This window comes from Lepidochelys kempii, chromosome 7 (genome assembly GCF_965140285.1).
Source record: "Lepidochelys kempii isolate rLepKem1 chromosome 7, rLepKem1.hap1, whole genome shotgun sequence".
Classification (NCBI taxonomy): Eukaryota; Metazoa; Chordata; order Testudines; family Cheloniidae; genus Lepidochelys; species Lepidochelys kempii.
The window spans coordinates 124,039,619-124,058,576 of NC_136386.1; the positions used below are offsets into that span (position 1 = coordinate 124,039,619).

General features: G+C 49.6%; 1 protein-coding gene across 6 annotated transcripts in view; it reads right to left on the reverse strand.

The window, feature by feature from the left end:
* Nucleotides 1–18,958, reverse strand: part of ARMH3 (armadillo like helical domain containing 3) — a 187,588-nt gene that overhangs the window by 96,906 nt on the left and 71,724 nt on the right. For 4 of the 6 annotated variants that reach the window (XR_013636111.1, XM_078853891.1, XM_078853892.1 and 1 more), the window contains one exon: nucleotides 15,020–15,108. The exons of the other annotated variants lie outside the window; for them this stretch is intronic. Coding sequence is in view for 3 of the 4 variants with exons in the window: in XM_078853891.1 (XP_078710017.1) it covers nucleotides 15,020–15,108 (89 nt within the window). In the remaining variant the exon portion in view is untranslated. The remainder of the gene's footprint in view (nucleotides 1–15,019; nucleotides 15,109–18,958) is intronic. 6 annotated transcript variants of the gene reach the window in all.

Consider the following 18,958-nt stretch of genomic DNA (forward strand, 5'->3'; position numbering starts at 1 on the left):
CTAAAAACCAGCTTCTCCTTCTTTCCTGCGATTCCTTCTCCCCCTCACACTGCATGCCCATCTTCCCCGGGCCTGACTCCTGGGTCCAGCAGAGAGGTTGCCACAGCTGCTCTAGCAACAAAAGCAGGGTAAGCCTTAACCTACCTAATCTGAATAAATGTTTGGCTTGGGTCTCCATTTTGTACAGAGACAAGCACACTGGTAGTGCTTCCTAAACAAACCACAGAAAGAAAGAGCCTGAACTCCCACATGTACACCGAGAACTTCAGGAACTAAAGGATGGTGGAGCAGATCCTTATAAAAGGGTTATTTAGGGAGGAGGCATGTGACGGGATGCACAGGTGATTGGCATCAGTCTCCAGGTCTCAGCTCTCAGGCAGTTTATTCTCCCAGGAATCATTACAGCCAGAGGATGGGAAATAGGACCACTGGCATTTAAGATGCCCTTCCGGTTTCTTAAACTGAAATTACTGCAGATTGGTGGAGCTTTCAGCTCCTACAGCACAGAGCTGTTTGCACAGACCAGCTACTGGGGTTCTGGGGTGCAGATCTTCTCACTCCAGCTCCTGGAGAGCACAGGATTCCTCCTGCCCGACATCCCTCCCCTTCTCTCCTGCCCCAACAGATTTTGCTTCCCTTCACTGCATAAAATGGACCTTTTTTCTCTGCGAGTCTCGTTTTGAACTGAACCGAACTCAGCCCAGGAGCATCTGGGATCAGTACAACGTTTCCGTTCTATTTGGATGCTGGATGTGCGGGGTGTGGGCTCAGAACGGGAAGGCAGCAGAGGTCTTTGGCCCTTTGCAATGGGAGCGCAAACTCTGCCAAGAGCATTCCAGGCTCAGGCAGGCTATTGCACAACTGAGCAAAAAAAAGGACCAGTCCCAAGAGACCCTGCTGTCAAATCCTGGGAAACAGACCATGGGGATGGGGAGGAGCTGGGGCATAGTTTTTCTCTCCCTGCTGTGCTCCCAGTTCAGAAGTCTAGTCTTCTGAATGGTGCACCAATGGTCACCAAAGAGGAAGTGGGGCAGGAAGCCACGTGGCTCCCCTCAACTAGCTCTGTAACGCCAAATACAATATAGTATTGTGCATTTAGAGCAACTGACCCCTTCAAACCTTCCATCTGAGTCCCTGGAGGCTCCCGGCCAGGCAGCATGGAAAAGGAAGCTCTATTTCCCTGCACAATGGACTACAGCTCCAACAGTCTCCCGCTCTCACGCCCTCTTCTAGAGCCAGGAAAGCAGGATGCGGCGCTGCTTCTAGCTCCCCCCCGCAGGGTGTTCTCCTCCCATCTTGGCCCCACAGGAAGCACCCGGCAAGGTAGCTCCTCAGGGTGCTCACTGGCTGGAGGCAGGCGCAGCCCAGGGAAGCAGTACAGTCACTCCATGTGACCGCTCTACAGCCAGCCTGCTCCCTCAGACACGGAGAAAAACGCCCGGCGTCCCAGATGGGCAGTAAGAAAGAGAACGGATGGCCCAGCGCAGCAGGGCTGGACGTGAAAGACCTGGATTCAATTCCTTGGTCTGCCACAGACTCCTCGTGACACCACGGCCAAGTCACTTTGCTTCCCTGTGCTTCAGCGCCTCATTTGTACCCTGGGGCTAACCACACGGCCCTGCCTGCTTCCCAGCAGGGTTTTGAGGATCACTACACTGAAGACCGCGAGGGGCCTGCATGAATGAGGGCACGGATGGGTGTGAAGGAGCAGCGCAGTCAAGGCAGGAGGAAGTTGTAACCTTCACACCGGACAGAGAGCGAATCAGCTTCCCACACCCAGCAGCAGCAGACAGACAAACCTGGGCCTGCTTCACTCTGAGCTCCCCATCTCCCCAGGTGGGGAGCAAGCACCCAGGCCTCAAGCATTTTCCTCTTTTAACCCGGGAGAGCTGAGAGTGGGTGTCTGTCGGGGGGAGTCTGAGCGGCAGCTGCTTGAGTGCACCCGAACACCAGGCAACGCCCCGACAGCTGCCATCTAAAAGACACACACAGACGGCAGGACGCTGCGCGGCCCAGAGGAGGCGATTTACTCATTAATGACTGACTTTTTGTAGACATTGTGGAAGCAGCAGGTTGCTGGAGGATCTGAACGAGGAGGGGGCGAGGGCCAAAGCCCCTGGATTGGGAAGGTGTTTGTGGAAACAGGGCATTTGGCTGGCTGAGAGAGCAGGAGAGGGTGGGGCAGTGAAGGAAAAGGTCCAAGATGCCAACAAAGATTGTAAGAGTACTAGTACGACAGGCGGCGAGGGGGCTGGTGTAACCCCATGCTGGAGGCTGGGAACTTCACCGAAAAGAGCACTCCGCTGCACCGGGATGGCAGTTCCTAGCTCCCAGCCCAGGTCAGACGTAGTCAGCTGGATGGCAATGCACAGCCGTTTGAGAAAGCAGTGGAAGGCAATTCTGCCAGGGCTGGTACAGCAAGGCTGCCACCTGGCTGAAGGGAAGAACTCCTCCCCATGCTGGTGTCCAGGAAATCAGATCAGGAACAAAACCATGAGCAATGGCCCAGGCTCATGTATCTGAGAACGAAAGATTAATTACACACAAATGAAATGGTCTTCCTCTAGCATCTTCCATCTGAGGACCTCATAATAATGAATTCAGCATCACAGCCCCCTTGTGAGGCAGGGGAGTATTACCAGTTCTGTTTCACTGGTGGGGAAACTGAGGCACAGAGGGGCAACATGACTTGTCCAAGTCACACAGTCAGTCAGAGACAGAGCCAGGGATGGAACCCAGGAGTCCTGTCTCCTAGCCCTGCATCCCAGGAGAAAACAGCACTTCCCTACCACCTTGACAGTGGTGTTGTGAGGATCAATACATTAAAGATCTCTTTCTAAACGGGGACAAGAAGGGAGACCCCAGAACAATACAAATCCACAACCACAGTAATTGTGATGCCTGAAGAAAGGCTTGAAGGCAGGGAAGCCACAGGGCTCTACAACTGTCTGTTGAGGTACTCGAGTTTGTTCTGAGGGTGGGGGAATTGGTCACTTTAAGTGTGCACAGAAGCTCTGCACAACAGTGATCAAATCACTCCTCGGGAGATGAGTATCGACAATAGGGTCTGAAGGGAAAGAACTGCCAGCAGCATTCTCAAGAGACGGGCTTAGGACTGGAAGCGTGACCTGGAAATCGCTGCAGCGCTATTACAAACTCCTGCACCAACGTTGCCCAAGGCACTGTCTAGATCAGCATCCAGGGACCAGGTAACCAATTACCCAGGGGTAGTGCCCATGAAGCCAGGCAGGACTCTGGGGAAGTCTCCTTTCTGTGAGCAGCCTGTCTTCAGGACACACAGCTCACACAGCTTCCACCTTCCTGGGTCTGACCTCAGAGCATTCAGCATCCTCTGCCCCTCCGTGCGCTTTCCACAGCGGGTCCACCTAGGCAGGGTCCTGGGGAAGCCAGAGGGTCCTGCCCCCCAACTCCGCAGTCAGACGTGACTCTCAGCCAGCCAGTAAAACAGAAGGTTTATTAGATGACAGGAACATGGTCTAACACAGAGCTTGTAGGTGCAGAGAACAGGACCCCTCAGCTCGGCCCATTTTGGGGGGCAGTGAGCCAGACAACCACGTCTGCCCTTCACTCCACGTCCCCAGACAGCCCCAAACTGACTCACCCTCCAGCCCCTCCTCCTCTGTCCCTTTGTCCCTTTCCCGGACCAGGAGGGCACCTGATTCCTTTGTTCTCCAGCCCTTTAGCTCTCACCTTGCAGGGGGGAAGGACCAGGCCATCCGTTGCCAGGAAACAGGGTGTCGGCCATTCTCTGTGTCCAGACTCCTGCACACACCTGCCCTCTAGGGCTCTGCAATGATCATACACCCTTACCCCACCCCCTAGATACTTAAGAACTGCCTAGGGGAAACTGAGGCACCCCCACACTATTCAGAGGAAACATTAAGAACCGTCCCACTTTGTCACAGTAACCAATTACCCAGGGGTAGTGCTGGTGCCGGCCCACTTACTGTCGATCAGCTGAGACCCTGGGGGCGAGGGGTCTGGGGAGCCCACAGACGACAGAGCGATACATTTAATGCATCAGCGGGCTCGTCCCTGGCTCTGAGTGCCCACGTGTGTGGGGAGAGGAAACCTTCTCACGGCTCCTGACAAGAGGGCAGCCCAGACATCAGCGACTGCCCTCGTCAGGTGAGGAACTAAAGCAATAAGGAGTCTGCCCACATCCCTGCTTAACGTATCTCGCACCCCTTCCCCACTCTGATAGGGTGGGGACTGATTGCCAGTTCTCCTGCCCTTTCTCTTCCCAGTGGCTCCCTCTCCCCTGCTGTGGTTTTACAGCCACAGAAAGAAGCCTGAGCCTTTTTAAAGGCTGGATGTGGTTACTCCTCTAACAGCTAGATACTGCTTCTCCATTTTACGCAGCTGACTTCATTCAGCGCCGAATTCCATAACTACTGTCAGGTTTTAGTGCTCAGCTGGTGCCTCTCTCAGGGGTATGGACAGTCTGTATTGGCAGGCTCTCCTTCACCTGATCCTGTTCCCCTCAGCTCCCCGGGATACCAGATATTTGCATCCAAAGAGTCACCGGGCTGAGAAACAATTGCAGCAGCTTGCCAGAGCCAGCAGTGGGCTGGTGTGAGGAGACTGCAGCAGCTCCAAGAACCAGGCTGCCTGATGTAAAACTGCCCCAGTAATTTCTTCTCTACACAACCCACGTACCTGTCCCCTGCTGCCCCACACCAGGTCCCAGCCACCCATGGAGGTGGGGGAAGTAATGGGAGCGTTACCAGCTGGCACGGATGCCAAAGCAGTGGACTGGAGCTCATTTGAACTGCTCTTCGATATCCCGGCAGTTAAGACAAATTGAATTTTCTAACTTTGTCCCAAGGTCAGGTGAACCCAAAACTTTTTGTAAGTCAATAAAACTGATCTCATCCATAACAAGTGCAGGCAGTACATGAGGCGGGGCCAAGCTATTTCCACCCTGGCCAACCCTCCAGAGCAGGGTGAGCTCAATGTGACAGCACAGACTCGTTCTTGAGCCAACCAGGCCCCCTGCAAGAGTCTCCGGTGGGGGGGCAAAGTCATGGCCAGGAGCTGTAAGCAACACCTGCAATGGACTCAGACAGAACGGACATGGGAGAAAGGAAGAGGACGCGCTGAGGGAAGAAGTGGAACTAGGCAGAAGTGCAGCCTCTAGACTGATGGTTCCCAAACTGGGGGTTGGGGTCATGGCGATCCCTACTGTGCAGAGGATGCCATTTTGTTCTTCAAAATGGCACCTCCATGCTGCCTGGGGTCCTGGCGCAAAGACTTCATTTAAATGGCATCATGCCAGCAAAGAATCTGGGAACCTCTGCACTAGAAGAACTAGTCAGACCAAGTGCCGGCAGCATGCCCATGACACACAACTCGATCTACCCTTCACCACATGCAACCCCAAGGACCCGGTGCTTGGATGAGATCAGCTCACAGAGGGAAAACAGCTGGCTGAAGCTGAACCCAAGCAAAAGAGAGGTGATGCTGGTGGGCAGAGGAAAGCTTTTTGAAGAGTTTTCAGCCATGGTACAGTCTCCTTTGGTTACAAGTACACTGCCACAGTTGGTCTGTTCACTCCATAGTTTGAACACTGCAGGGAGTCTCCTCAGCAACCCAGGCTACCACGAGTACATCAGACCTGACCTCGACTCTCCACACTGGCCTCCTATAGAATTTTTAATTAAGTTCAAGGTCTCGGTGCTTATCTTCAAGCTGCTCCCTGGCCTGGGACCAAGGAATCTAAAAGAGCCTGAAACTCCAGGATGAAGACCATGGCCAGCAGTTACACTCTGCTGCCACAATGCAACTCTCTACAGTAAGGGTGAAGTTCATCTGTGAAGAAGACAGAACCTTCTCAGGGGCCAGGCCAAGCCTGTGACATGAACTGCCTCCAGAACTAAGGACTATCACAAACCTCACCACCTTCCACTCCAAGGTCCATGTTTCTTTGACCTGCCTTCTTTAACATAAACCCAAAGAAATACGCATATTTAAAAAAAAAAAACACACCTACCAAAACAAACCACTCCACTGCATATTCTCCCCCTGGGGAGCGGCTGAGAGAACAAACACCAGATGTGTAGTCACGTGAATGAATGCACGTCTGAAAGGCACTCAAATGCTATGGTAATGAGTGCCATATAAGAACCTAGACAGAACAGAGTAAGGGAAGAGCTCACACTATGAGACTGCTAGAATCCAGCCCCAGCTCTCCAGGCTTCTGAAGTCCACAAGAAGCTGAAGGGGCTTGGAAAGCAGCAATGCAGAGTTTGTCCAGTTTTGCAGCTAGGTATTTGAAAGGTCAAATCTTATGTAATTTACTTTTCGTTCCCAGTGATGCATTTGGAGTATTACTACTGAGCACAAGGGAGCTGAACAGACTTTTTCCTCTATATCAGTCACGGGTTTAACTTCACTCAAATGCACAAGCTCTCGTTCCTCCTGCCCATCCATAGCTGCAGCAGAAAAAGGCAGGCTGAACAAGAGATCATTTACTATTTCCACTGGAAGGCTAAGTCCAAGTGGCCTCTTCTTCCCCCTTGCAACAATCTCTAAAGCTTGGAAGCATTTCCTTCCCTGCCTCTATATCCCTCAACTCCTCCTGGCACAGAAACCAGCGCAGCCACCATCATCACTGTGTCAGCTGGAATGGGACAGCTATGCTGACTGATGCTTTCTACATAACTCTCTGCTCCTCCGGAGCCAGCAAGCGGCGCTTACACCCGGTTCTGCCAGGCCTCCGGCCCTGCGTGTATTTCAGAATGAGTAAGTGGGCACTCAAAAGCCAGAGAACATTGGTCACAATAAAGTTTTATCAGCTTGAAGGGAGGTCAAATTTTAGGCCTTTACTTTCTCTTTCCAAGCCATTTACCATTTGACCAATTGGCTCTTCAGTCATGCTCCTGCTGGCAGCTGCATGCAGTGTATCTCCCCCTAGCCTAGCTGATTCACTGAGACAGTTGTTACTCCACTCTCCCCCAGTTTTGCAGAAGGGCAAGCTTCCCAGGCTAGACAGCTGCTGCAGCCTGTGACAGCAGGATTGGGGTGGAGGAGTGTCTGGAAACAACTGGTTCAAAAACTGCCCAGCAACACGAATCAATGAACTGAATCAGTCTTGATCCACCACTGGAGTACAAGAAATATCATCAGTGACAATTGCTATTGGTGGTCAATACCTAAGCCCCCCAGTTACCAAAGCAAAACTCCAATGATTAATAATGCAACCTGAAATATGTACTGATCCAGTGAGATTGTGTATTACATATATTAGAAGCCGTTTTTAAAATAACTTTCACTGTTTCCTTGTCTCTGCTCAGTCAGTAGGGCTGCCATTTTAATATTTTCCACCAGCAAACTTTGCACTTCGATAGCACTTATCCAGGGAACCCAAAGCTCTTGCCAAATGCAGGAATTATCCTCCTTTTACAGATAGGAAAACTGAGGACAAGAAAGCTTAAGTGACATGCCCAAGGTCACAGAGTAACTCAACATAAGGAATAGAAACCAAGTCTTTTTAGTAGCATAGAAAGAATCTGCTTTGCTTTTAGAATAAAAGTCCTGAAAGACAGAGTCCAGCATTGTAGAAGGTGCTGTGCATTTCACGTGTTTTCGTTTTACAGTGGGTTCAGCAACTGTTTCAATTAAGCAAGATAAAAGTTAAGAACTTACAGCACTTCCCTTACAATAATTTAGAAACTGAGTCAATGCTTTCTAATGGCAAAGATCATTTTAATCCTACTTTGCAATCAACTGCCCTACTAAATAGCTGATTCATCATTTTATTACATTTAAGATTTCTCATAAAATGACTTATTCTTGCAATTATGTGTAGACATTAGAATCTCTCTCATATTCCTATAAATGTGGTTTTCCTTTAAAACAAACCATAGCAACTCTGAAGAAGTTATCCATATCTTCAAGTTCTGGGGGAATTGCTCAAGCATTACTAATTTTGAGGTGGGAGGAGTTGGAAGGAATGAGGTCTTTTATATAAAGACTTAAATGAGTCACCACTCTTTCAGAATAGCTCATACGTGCAAAACAATATCAAGCAGCACATCCATAGCGACTGCCATCTCCAAAGTGCTGCACAGACATTAACTAATTAGAAAAGTGTCCAATGAAATTAACATGCACAGACCCCTCCCTCATGACCAGCTAAGTCAACGTCTTATCTTATTTTCACAGAGCCGGGAGCGGAATTTAATATTCATCACATCAGGGAACTGGATGGATCTGACCAGAATTCGTCCAGCTGCTCTGTCAATGAACCTCAATCTTGACCTTCAGTAACCCCTAGTCCTTCCCAAGTACTGATTACCAGACGTGCCAAATAGTGCAGCTGTTTTGAACCCTGGTAAAAAAGGTCTGCCAAGGAATAGGTGGATGCCATCACATTCATCATAGCTTATGACCCAAGACAGATTTCCAGCTGCGTCACCTACGATGCTACATAAACTTTTGCAGAAGCAAACAAGGCTTTTCCTCAGGGAACGGAAGAAGCTTCCAGAGTGACCACAGTCCAATCTTGGTCTCAAACAGAAAGCCAATAATTTACTGACTTTAAAAGGTTCATAACAGTTCTATTACACGACTACATTAAGAGAATGTGAAGACACAATAGTCAGAAAACACCAAAGCACCCTTAACTCTGCCCCCTTGTGTGCACACACGACAAAGACGTTAATTACATGAACACATTTGCTCTTTCCAATACCACACACCATACCATTTTTTCTAGGACCTACAACACACACATGTAGCACCCTCAGCTATTGTGTCCATCAAAGACAGTAACCGCCACTTATATACCAGAAACACACTACATGGTTGTGGAGCACACTGCGTATTGTGTGTAGGAGAAATAGGATGTGATCATAGAATCCTAGGACTGGAAGGGACCTCAAGAGGTCGTCTAGTCCAGTCCCCTGCACCCATGGCAGGACTAAGTATTATCTAGACCATCCCTGAGAGGTGTTTGTCTAGCCTGCTCTTAAAAATCTCCAATGATGGAGATTCCACCCTGTGCTTAACCACCCTGACAGTTAGGAAGTTTTGCCTAATGTCCAACCTAAACCGCCTTTGCTTCAATTTAAGCCCGTTGCTTCTTGTCCTGTTCTCAGAGGTTAAGAACAACAATTTTTCTCCCTCCTCCTTGTAACAACCTTTTATGTTCTTGAAAACTGTTCTCATGTCCCCTCTCAGTCTTCTCTTCTCCAGACTAAACAAACCCAATTTTTTCAATCTTCCCTCACAGGTCATGTTTTCTAGACCTTCCATCATTTGTGTTGCTCTTCTCTGGACTCTCTCCAATGTGTCCACATCTTTCCTGACATGTGGTGCCTAGAACTGGACACAAGACTCCAGCTGAGGCCATAGCACCGCAGAATAGAGCGGAAGAATTACTTATCGTGTCTTGCTTACAACACTCCTGCTAAGACAGCCCAGAGTGACGTTCGCTTTTTTTTTTTTTTTTTTTGCAACAGCGTTACACTGTTGATTCATATTTAGCTTGTGATCCACTATGACCCCCAATCCCTTTTCACAGTACTCCTTCCTAGGCAGTCATTTCCCATTTTGTATGGGTGCAACTGATTGTTCCTTCCTAAGTAGAGTACTTTGCATTTGTCCTTATTGAATTTCATCTTGTTTACTTCAGACCATTCCTCCAGTTTGTCCAGACCATTTTGAATTTTAATCTTAGCCTCCAAAGCACTTGCAACCCCTCCCATCTTGGTATTATCCGCCAACTTTATAAGTGTACTCTCTATGACATTATCTAAATCATTGATGAAGATATTGAACAGAACCGGACCCAGAACCAAGCCCTGTGGGACCCCACTCGTTATGCCCTTCCAGCATCACTGTGAACCACTGATAACTACTCTCTGGGAACGGTTTTCTAACCAGTTCTGCACCCACCTTATAGTAGCTCCATCTAGGTTGCATTTACCTAGTTTGTTTAGGTTGATCATGTAATTAAAGACTGTACTGGAATGATAAATACAAGGGGACAGTGAGAACAGTATCAGGAGGTGACATCAGTTCTTCTGGGCAATAGCAAGGGGTGGAACAGCAAACACAGCAAAGAGGGGATTACCACACTCGGAGGCTTGGCCTTTCCTTTTTGTGGCATAGCTGGTGTTTAATTGGCTGTGGCAACAGAGAAGCTCCACAACAACTGTTTCAGTTAAATTCCTGACAAAGCAACACAAACCCTGACTCCCCCGTGCAACTTGTAACAGCAATGCACAGCTCTACAGCGTAAGCCCACGAGGGTAGGTGGTCATTAAGTATTAAAACAGATCATTATGCACACAGCCAACAGTGGGAGAAAGAGAAATCAGAAAGCTGCACGTTGCGTCAAGGGAGACCTCTGTGCTCAAACCAGAAAGCGGGGTTCAAACCCTATTGTGGAGACCGAGGGACATATCTGTGTTTTTATGAGTATCATCTGCACCTCACCGTACTTGTTTGATATGATCCTTGCAGACTGCATGGAACTAAATCAGGGGAGGCGGCTGGGGAGAAACAAACAGGAAACGAAATGATGACAGAGCTAAGACCAGAGGGAAGACCCAGGGTCCTTCCAGGAACATGGGGGGAGCTGTTAATTGGGAAGTGTCCACCTGCCTGGCTCCCACCAGGCTAGCAGGTTCAGTTTTCCGAGGCCTAGGATCAAAGGGGCACCAAACCATGAAAGACCCAGCCTAGAGAGGAGAGGGACAAGGGGGCAGCAGTGGCTGGAGATGAGTCTCTGGCAGAGAAGCTGGGAGAACACGACAGGGGCTGTCTGTCTCTCCCAGGCCAGGAGTAGGGGTCTAGGCTGAGTGGAACTTACCCAAGCCTTGCAGGGAAAAGATACAGGTTTGGTAGGACCTGGCATACAGGCCTTTTATTGTTTTATCTCTTTGGTCTGCTGGCTGTGGACCTTTGGGGGAATAAATACTTTGCTTCAAAGAAGCTGTTTTTGAGTCACTTTAATCAATTGCTGGTCACAGGCTCCCGCAGGTAAAGGGCATTCAGGTGCCCAACCCAGCAGGGTCTGTCATTTACCACAGCCAGTAAACGGGGGTGCAAGGCCAGAGATCCAATTGAAGAGTGCTGGGACCATGTGGTTGGACGAGGGTGAAGGTGGCACAATCTGTCACCAGACGGCTGCAAGCAGGAGGGACTCACTCACAGGGACCCAATGCGCAGCTCCCCTGTCACTGTGACCCCTATGTTATCCAGTTTCTTTTGTTCAAGGTCTTGAATATAAGCTGGATACTCTGAGCAGAGGATTCTGGTGGACACAGAAGGAGTCACTCTGTTCAGGACTTGGCTGACAGTTACAAAATACAACTAGAAATATTTTTAAAAAGCAAGAAAACTGCAAGGGGGTCAGCTCCTCGGACAGCTTCACACCCACACTTCTCATGGTAAGGCACTCGGACTCTTTCCTCATGCTTCACCAGCCAGCCAATCGGTGTGGGCATCTGAGCCCACCTAAGTAGGGACAGATACCATGCTCCTGGCCATGGAGGATTAATACCTACGAAGCACATCCTGTGCTATGGATTTATTTCAAAATACAACTGGTTGGGGTAAAAGAATAAATCCGATTGGTCTCTGGTCCAGCCCTTAGCTGCCTTTCTCCCGCAAACTCACATGACCATGAAAAGGGAAAAGCCCCTAAGTGACAGCATGTGAGCACAAACACATGCCCAGGAGCAGGGTGTCCAACCGGGGGTCCACACACTGATTGACGGCAGCATCATACACAAGAGGGTTGGGTTGTATTTGTGGCTGTGTTTCCTTCCGCAGCATTCCTGACTCCTCTGCGTCTCACTGAAAGATCTCGCCCAAAGCTCAAGTCCCCGCAGGAGATTGCAGAAGCTTTCGGAGGCAGCGCTGCTGCTGGCCTCCTATGCGCAGACAACGTTTAACACCGAGGTAGCACTTCTCTCCAGTAGAGGGGACACAAGCTGTTTGCCTTATTTAGAGACCTGCCAACACTAGACTCCGGAAGAGAAGAGACGGGTCTGCACAATTCTGCTGTCATCACCTACAATTCCCCTACGCCCTACTCTCTGCTGCCTCCTCTCCGCACCACGCTCCCTTTGTCTCCCTCTCCCACTCAGTTCTATGCCTAGAGCAGCCTTCCTCCTCCGATGTGCCATGCACAACTCCCTCCCTGCCCATCAGTCGCTCCTCACAAGCCTTCCCATTTGTCCGCCACCCCATATCTCTGCCCGGGTGCTCGCTACTGCTACGCCACAGGGCTCACCGCAGAGCCCTGGCCTCAGTCCGTGCACCTCCTACATGAGGAAGGGACTGAGGCAGGCCTCTAGGGCTCTCTGTTAGGCACCTCTCGAGCTTCAGGCTGACGTCGCTTTGGCGCTCCACAGCTCTGAAGGTTTGCAGACCTGGAGCTCCCTTCTGCAGACCCCTGGTGGCACTACAGCCATCGGCACCGTGTCTGTGGTCTGGCGCAGGAAGCAGATGGGGAGCATGCCAGCTGGGGGCTCAGAAAGGGCAGAGCAGGGTGCAAAGATTTCTGTAACCCAATAGGGCATCAGCTGGCCAACAGACCGAGGGCAGAACATCCCCATCCACTCATGCCAGTGGCAGGAGCACCATGGGAAATCAAACAGCTCCCTGGTGAAGGAATATTACTTGAACCACCCAACTTGTCCCCAGGGAGAGCCAGCCTTTCGGAAATCAGCCTGCCCTAGACATCATTCAGGAAAATCACACCTGTTCCAGGTGTGGTGTCTTTTAATTCCAGGTCTCCCCGGGCTTGTGTGAATTAGTGAAGCAGCTGCTGACGAGTGGCATTTCCCTGCAGGAAAAACAACAGCACAATCCTTGCTGCATTATATTTCTTCCTAAGAGGATTTCACTGAGCATGCAGAATCTCACCAAAACCATTGAGCTCTTGAAGTGTGCAGGGTATGTCTGCACACCCACACTTGACCATTCCTGAGCATTTTACTCTTCCCTGCTTTCCTTTCAGAGCAGAAGCAGCTCTTCACACTTCTAAAGCACTTCACTTTTCCTAAGCCTTGTATCAACAGTAGCTAATTAGTGAGAGCTAACAAAACTGGCCCTGTATATAGAGGCCCGGTCTACCCCACAGTTAGGTCGAGGTAAGACAGTTTACATCAACCTAATTCTGTAAGCATCTACGCGACAACGTTGCGCTCACCAGTGTAAGTCACCCACTACACCACCGTAACTCCGCCCACTTGACAGGTGTAGCGCTTAGGTCGCTGTAGTTGGGTCGATGCAGTGTCATGTAGACGCTGCACTGACTGTTCCCACTGTCAGCCCCGCCTGGCAGGGCTCCGGCTGTCAGTGCCCCACAGCGCCCTACACTGACAGTTGGTGAAAGAGCTCCTGGTGAGGACACGCACTGCCGACAGAAACTAGTGTGGACACACACAACTGATTTAATTACTGCAGTGGCTGTACATTAGCGTAACTTAAGTCACCTCAACTTTGTAGTGTAGACATGCCCTGAGTCCTGAGTCTCAGAGTGCAGTAGGAGAGGGACGAAATTTTTAGAAAGGAAAGTTTAGGTTTATAATGATTCCTCATAGTGAGATCATTAAACTGTGGACTAGTCTCTTAAGGGACGTTGTGGAAAGGTTATCGCTTGGCACTTGCAGAAGCAGACTCGATAAAGCCCCGATCAACGTATTGTAGGGAACAGTCCTGCCCTGGCCATGCAGAAATGAGCTAACCGGGAGGTGTGGGGTACAGCTCTGAGTTCCATCCTGCAACTACAGCACACTCACTGCCGGATACCGTTTCTATTGGCATGGATTTCATTGCCACACAACCTGTCCTCTGGGGGCTGGGTTCTGAAGAAAGCAACTGGAAAGAACTCACTAATTAATTAAGGGCACCCACTTCACCCCCTACAGGAATAAACCGAGAAAGGCAGGATGGGTCACATGTCACAAACGGCCAAATGAAATAACTGAAACAAAGTCTGATTGTTGGTGCATTTCCATATCCCTGCACTCAACTGGGCACAGCGACCAAAGGAAAGTACTCGACTGCAAACTGAGAACCACTTCAGAAACCCCCCAGCACATCTTTTCAACAGCCATCCTCTAGCCAAGTTCCTGGCAAGAACTGCATGAATCCAGCCAAGCCATCAATCCTAGACCTGAACCACAACTCCCAGAGCAGGACACAGGGGATCAGGTCCCCTTCAATTCGCAGAAACCTCTCTTTTAACCCACAAAGGCTAGGGGAGTAATTGCACCCTCACAGCTCAGCTGCTTCTCCTGCTTGCAGGACTGGAAGAGAAGCCTGGAAATGAGCGATGGATTAGGGCTGTTAGGGTGAATACAAAGATTGCACCACCCGATAAAAGCATACAGTGCTGTGTCCACGGTAATGTTCACCGACTCCCTTTAATGGGAAACAAAAACAACCCCCTAAAAGACTTTTTCTCGCTCAGTGGGGGGAGTGGCACAAAGTGCCCCCCACAGTGAACAACACAAGGGCCAGAGTTTAGAAGCATCTCCGCCTTCCCGGTTATATTTGAGGTCAAGAGATTGCGCAGCTCCTCACACAAGCCTCTCTGTAGCCCACCTGCTGCAACAAACCCAGCTTCTCCTGCACCGCAGCCACCCCGCTATTCCCAGCTGTTGGAGGGAGAAATAGCCTCCAGTAAGGAATGCTGCTCCCATCAGGTGAGTGGGGATCTGAGGACTGATATAAAAAAACATGAGGCACTTGGATACTGTGGTAATCAGGGCCATAGAAGAAGGCAGATTAGCTACTATTATAAGGATCCAAGAAGAATCCAAGACAGATACAGAGGAGGCGAAGAGGAGGAGGAGGAGGAGTTTTGAAAGGGATCTAATTACCATGCAGTGATTTTTAAAAGAAAATCGAGCAGTTTTGACAAAAGCTGTAGCTGTGGTTTAAAAAGTTCACCAAGGAAAGAGCGCTCTTAGCAAGGGAGGAGCAGCTCCTGGAGCATGTACAAAGACAGGTGAATGTAAATGGTTCGAGGTACCTGACCAGAGCTCCCGCCAGGTATAATGAAGCCTCACTCTGCATTTCTTCTGATAGCACAGCAGCTTGTGCACGATCTGAATGCACCGCCTAGAACAGAGAGAGGACAGCAAGATTATCACTCACCACCGAGACACTGCCGTGGCCATTTTAAACTCTTACACAGCAGACCTTTAGACTTCTAGGAAGGGAATAGACAGCAGATGGCAGGATGGGGAGAAAGGCAAGTTGAACCAAGCCCCTAACTAGGAGGGCTTGACTCACTGTCTCAGGCCTGCTGCCTGAAGGGAAGCAGGGCCACCAGGACAAGACTGGAGAGAGCACCTCGCATGGCAGCATTCACGCTCCTAGTGACTGAATGTGCTACAGAAACACTTACAGAACAATACCCCAGGGCTCTCTTGGGTCACTGGTTTCTCACATTTGGACAGTCTTCCTCACGGGGAGTTTAGAAGATTCACTGCCCTGGCATGAGGAGCCTAGAAGGTCCATGAAAAGGAGCTATGTGGCTCGCAGAACTGACATGCTTTGCCAGATGAGTTCAGTGAGCTTGCAACTTCCTTGAATCTGGAATCAGTTACAGGTGCAACAGACCTTACCAGCTCCACACGCATGACAGCATCACAAGCGCACACAGGTCCTTGCAAGGTCCACAAGCAAAAATCCTGGGGCGTCCAGGAGACAGCACTGAGTTTACAGCCCGTGCTGATTAAGCTCCAGAGGCAACGCCTGCAGACGCCAGCTCCAAAGCAGTAAATGTAGCACTTGGCAGATCTACAGCATGTCTAAGTCTTCCTACTGAACTCACAACCAGAGTGCCCAAGCACCTCCAGACTTTTTAGGAACAAGTCCATCTGTGGAGCTTGCAGCTTCCTGGGCAAAGTCTGCAGGATCTCGAGAGAAAACAGTTGCATACCTGTTTGGAAACTGTTGTTCTTCAAGATGCTTTGCACACGTCCATGCCACTTCAGGTGCACGTGCACCAAAGCCGGAGAACTTTCCTCCACAGTGGTACCTGTCAGGGCGGTGCATGCACCCTCCACACACATGCTGCTAGCCAAGGGCATAAAGGGGCAGAATCACACGAGAAGCCAGAGTTTGCTGCCACTCTGAGGCAGGGTGGAATGAGGGTGGGTTGTGGAATGGACACAGAATCATAGGGTTAGAAGGGGCCGCAAGGGTTATCTCCTCTAACCCCCAGCCCAAATTCAGGATTTGAGCAGCACAAAATACATGTGCAGTGCATTGCAAAGCACGACAGTACCAAACAGGTATGTAACTATTTTTATCTCAGTGTCTGCACATGACACAAGCAATTCCAGATGGAGGAAGGTACTGGAGTCCACCTGAACAAGGATTCCAACACCCCTCTCCCAAATTTAGCATCATCTCGTCAGGCCTGGGGGAGAGCATAATGAAGAGTGAATGTATGACCCAGATGCAGCCCTGCAATAGTCATTGATGGGTACGTGACCCAAGAAAGCAGCTGATGCTGCATGAGGTCTTGTAGAGTGTGCTAAAACTCTTTGAGGTAGAAAAACTTTAGCAATATCATAGCACAGATGAATGCAAGAGGAGACCCAGGAAAAAATCCTCTGAAGTGACAGGTTTTCCTTTCATCTCGTCAGCACAGGAGACTGATGGATGAGGAAATGCCCTGAAGTTCATGCGTAAGTCCAATATTGCCTGAAACCAACTTCAAACCAGCCAGTCATCCAGATATGGGTGCCACCACTGTCATGTGCTTTGTGAAGACTCAAGGGGCTAATGGCAAGTCAAAGTGGGGAGGACCATAAACCAATAATGAAAATCTGCTACAAGAATCTGCTGGAAGGGTCCTCAAGAGGTCACCAAGTCCAGCCCCCTGCACTGAGGCAGGACCAAGTGTACCTAGACCATGCCTTGCAGGTGTTTGTCCAACCTGTTCTTAAAAACCTCCAAAGAGGGGGATTCCACAACCTGCCTTAAGAACATAAGAACGGCCCACTGGGTCAGACAAGGGTCCACCTAGCCCAGTGTCCTGTCTTCTGACAGTGGCCAGTGCCAGGTGTCCCAGAGGGAATGAACAGAACCGAGAATCATCGAGTGATCCATCCCCTGTCACCCATTCCCAGCTTCTGGCAAAGCCTTGGAAGTCTATTCCAGAGCTTAAATTACCCTTTGTGACAAAGTTCCTCCTCTGCCTTGGTGGGGCCTGTGCTTATTGGCAGATTTGCTCGCCTCAGAGATTCACGGCAGCCCTCAGCTTGGCCGCTTTTGCTAGTGGCTCAAACCTGCCGTCCACTCAGCTACCCTCATCGCTCGCCAGCATGGGGAAAAGGTTGGCTCACCTAGTGGGTCGGGGGACAGGCCAGGGACCTTCCCCGCTGGTGGGACCCCCAGTCCAGGTCAACTCCTCTGGTATCCAATAGGGAGTTGGGGGGATGTGGGGAACCTGGGCCCGCCCTCTACTCCGGGTTCCAGCCCAGGGCCCTGTGGATCACAGCTGTCTACAGTGTTTCTTGTAATAGCCATGTGACAGCTACAACTCCCTGGGCTACTTCCCCATGGCTTCCTCCCAACCCCTTCTGTATCTTCACCACAGGACCTCCCTCCTGATGTCTGATAATGGTTGTACTTCTCAGTCCTCCAGCAGTATGCCTTCTCACTCTCAGCTTCTTGCGACTCTTGCTCCCAGCTCCTCGCACGCACCTTACTAACTGAAGTGAGGTCCTTTTTAAAACCAGTTGCCCTGATTAGCCTGCCTGTCCTAACTGATTCTGGTAGCTTCTTAATTGGCTCCAGGTGTCCTAATTAGCCCGCCTTAATTGATTCCAGCAACTTCCTGATTGTTCTGGAACAGCCCATTATCTTACTCAGGGAAAAGGGACCTGCTTAATCTGGGGCTAATATATCTACCTTATATCACTCTCCTGTAGCCATCTGGCCTGACCCTGTCACACCTTATAGACCATTTTTTCCTAATACCCAACCTAAATCTCCCTTGCTGCAAATTAAGCTCATTACTTCTTGGCCTACGTTCAGAGGACTTGGAGAACAGGTGATCACTGTCCTCTTTATAGCAGCTATTAACATATTCAAAGACTGTTCTCAGGTCCCCCCTCAGACTTCATTTCTCAAGATTAAACACCCAGTTTTTTTAACCGTTCATCACAGGCCAGGTTTTCTAAATATTTTATCCTCTTTGTTGCTCTCTTTTGGACTCTCTCCAATTTATCCACATTTTTCCTAATGTGTGGAGCCCAGAACTGGACACAGGATCCCAACGGAAGCCTCACCAGTGCTGAGTAGAGCAGTTCTCATTAGCTCCCATTTTTCACATGATACTCCTGTTAATAGGCCCCAGAATAATATTATAGCATTTTTGCAACTGCATCACATGGTTGACTCATACTCGATTTGTGATCCACTGTAACCTCTGATTCTTTACAGGAGTGCTACCACCTAGCGCGTTGTTCCCTATTTTATAGTTGTGCATTTGATTTTTCCTTCCTAAGTGTAGTACTTTGTACTTGTCTTTATTGAATTTCATCTTGTTGATTTCAGACCAATTCTCTGATTTGTCAAGGTTGTTTTGAATTCTAATCCTGTCCTCCAAAGTGCTTGCAATTCCTCCCAGTTTGGTGTCATCGCAATTTTTAGAAGCATACTCTCCACTCAATTATCCAAGTCACTAATGAAAATATTAAAGAGTACCAGACCCATGAATGACCCCTACGGGACCCCACTAAATATGCCCTCCCAGAAGTGAACACTGGATAACCACTCTTTGGGTATACTCTGTCAACCTGCTGTATAGTCATTTCATTTCGACGACACTTTCCCAGTTTGCTGATGAGAATGTCATGTGGGACTGTGCCAAAAACCTTATTAAAATCAAGAAATACCACGTCTACTGCTTCCCTCCTATCCACTTGACCAGTAACACTGTCAGAGGAGG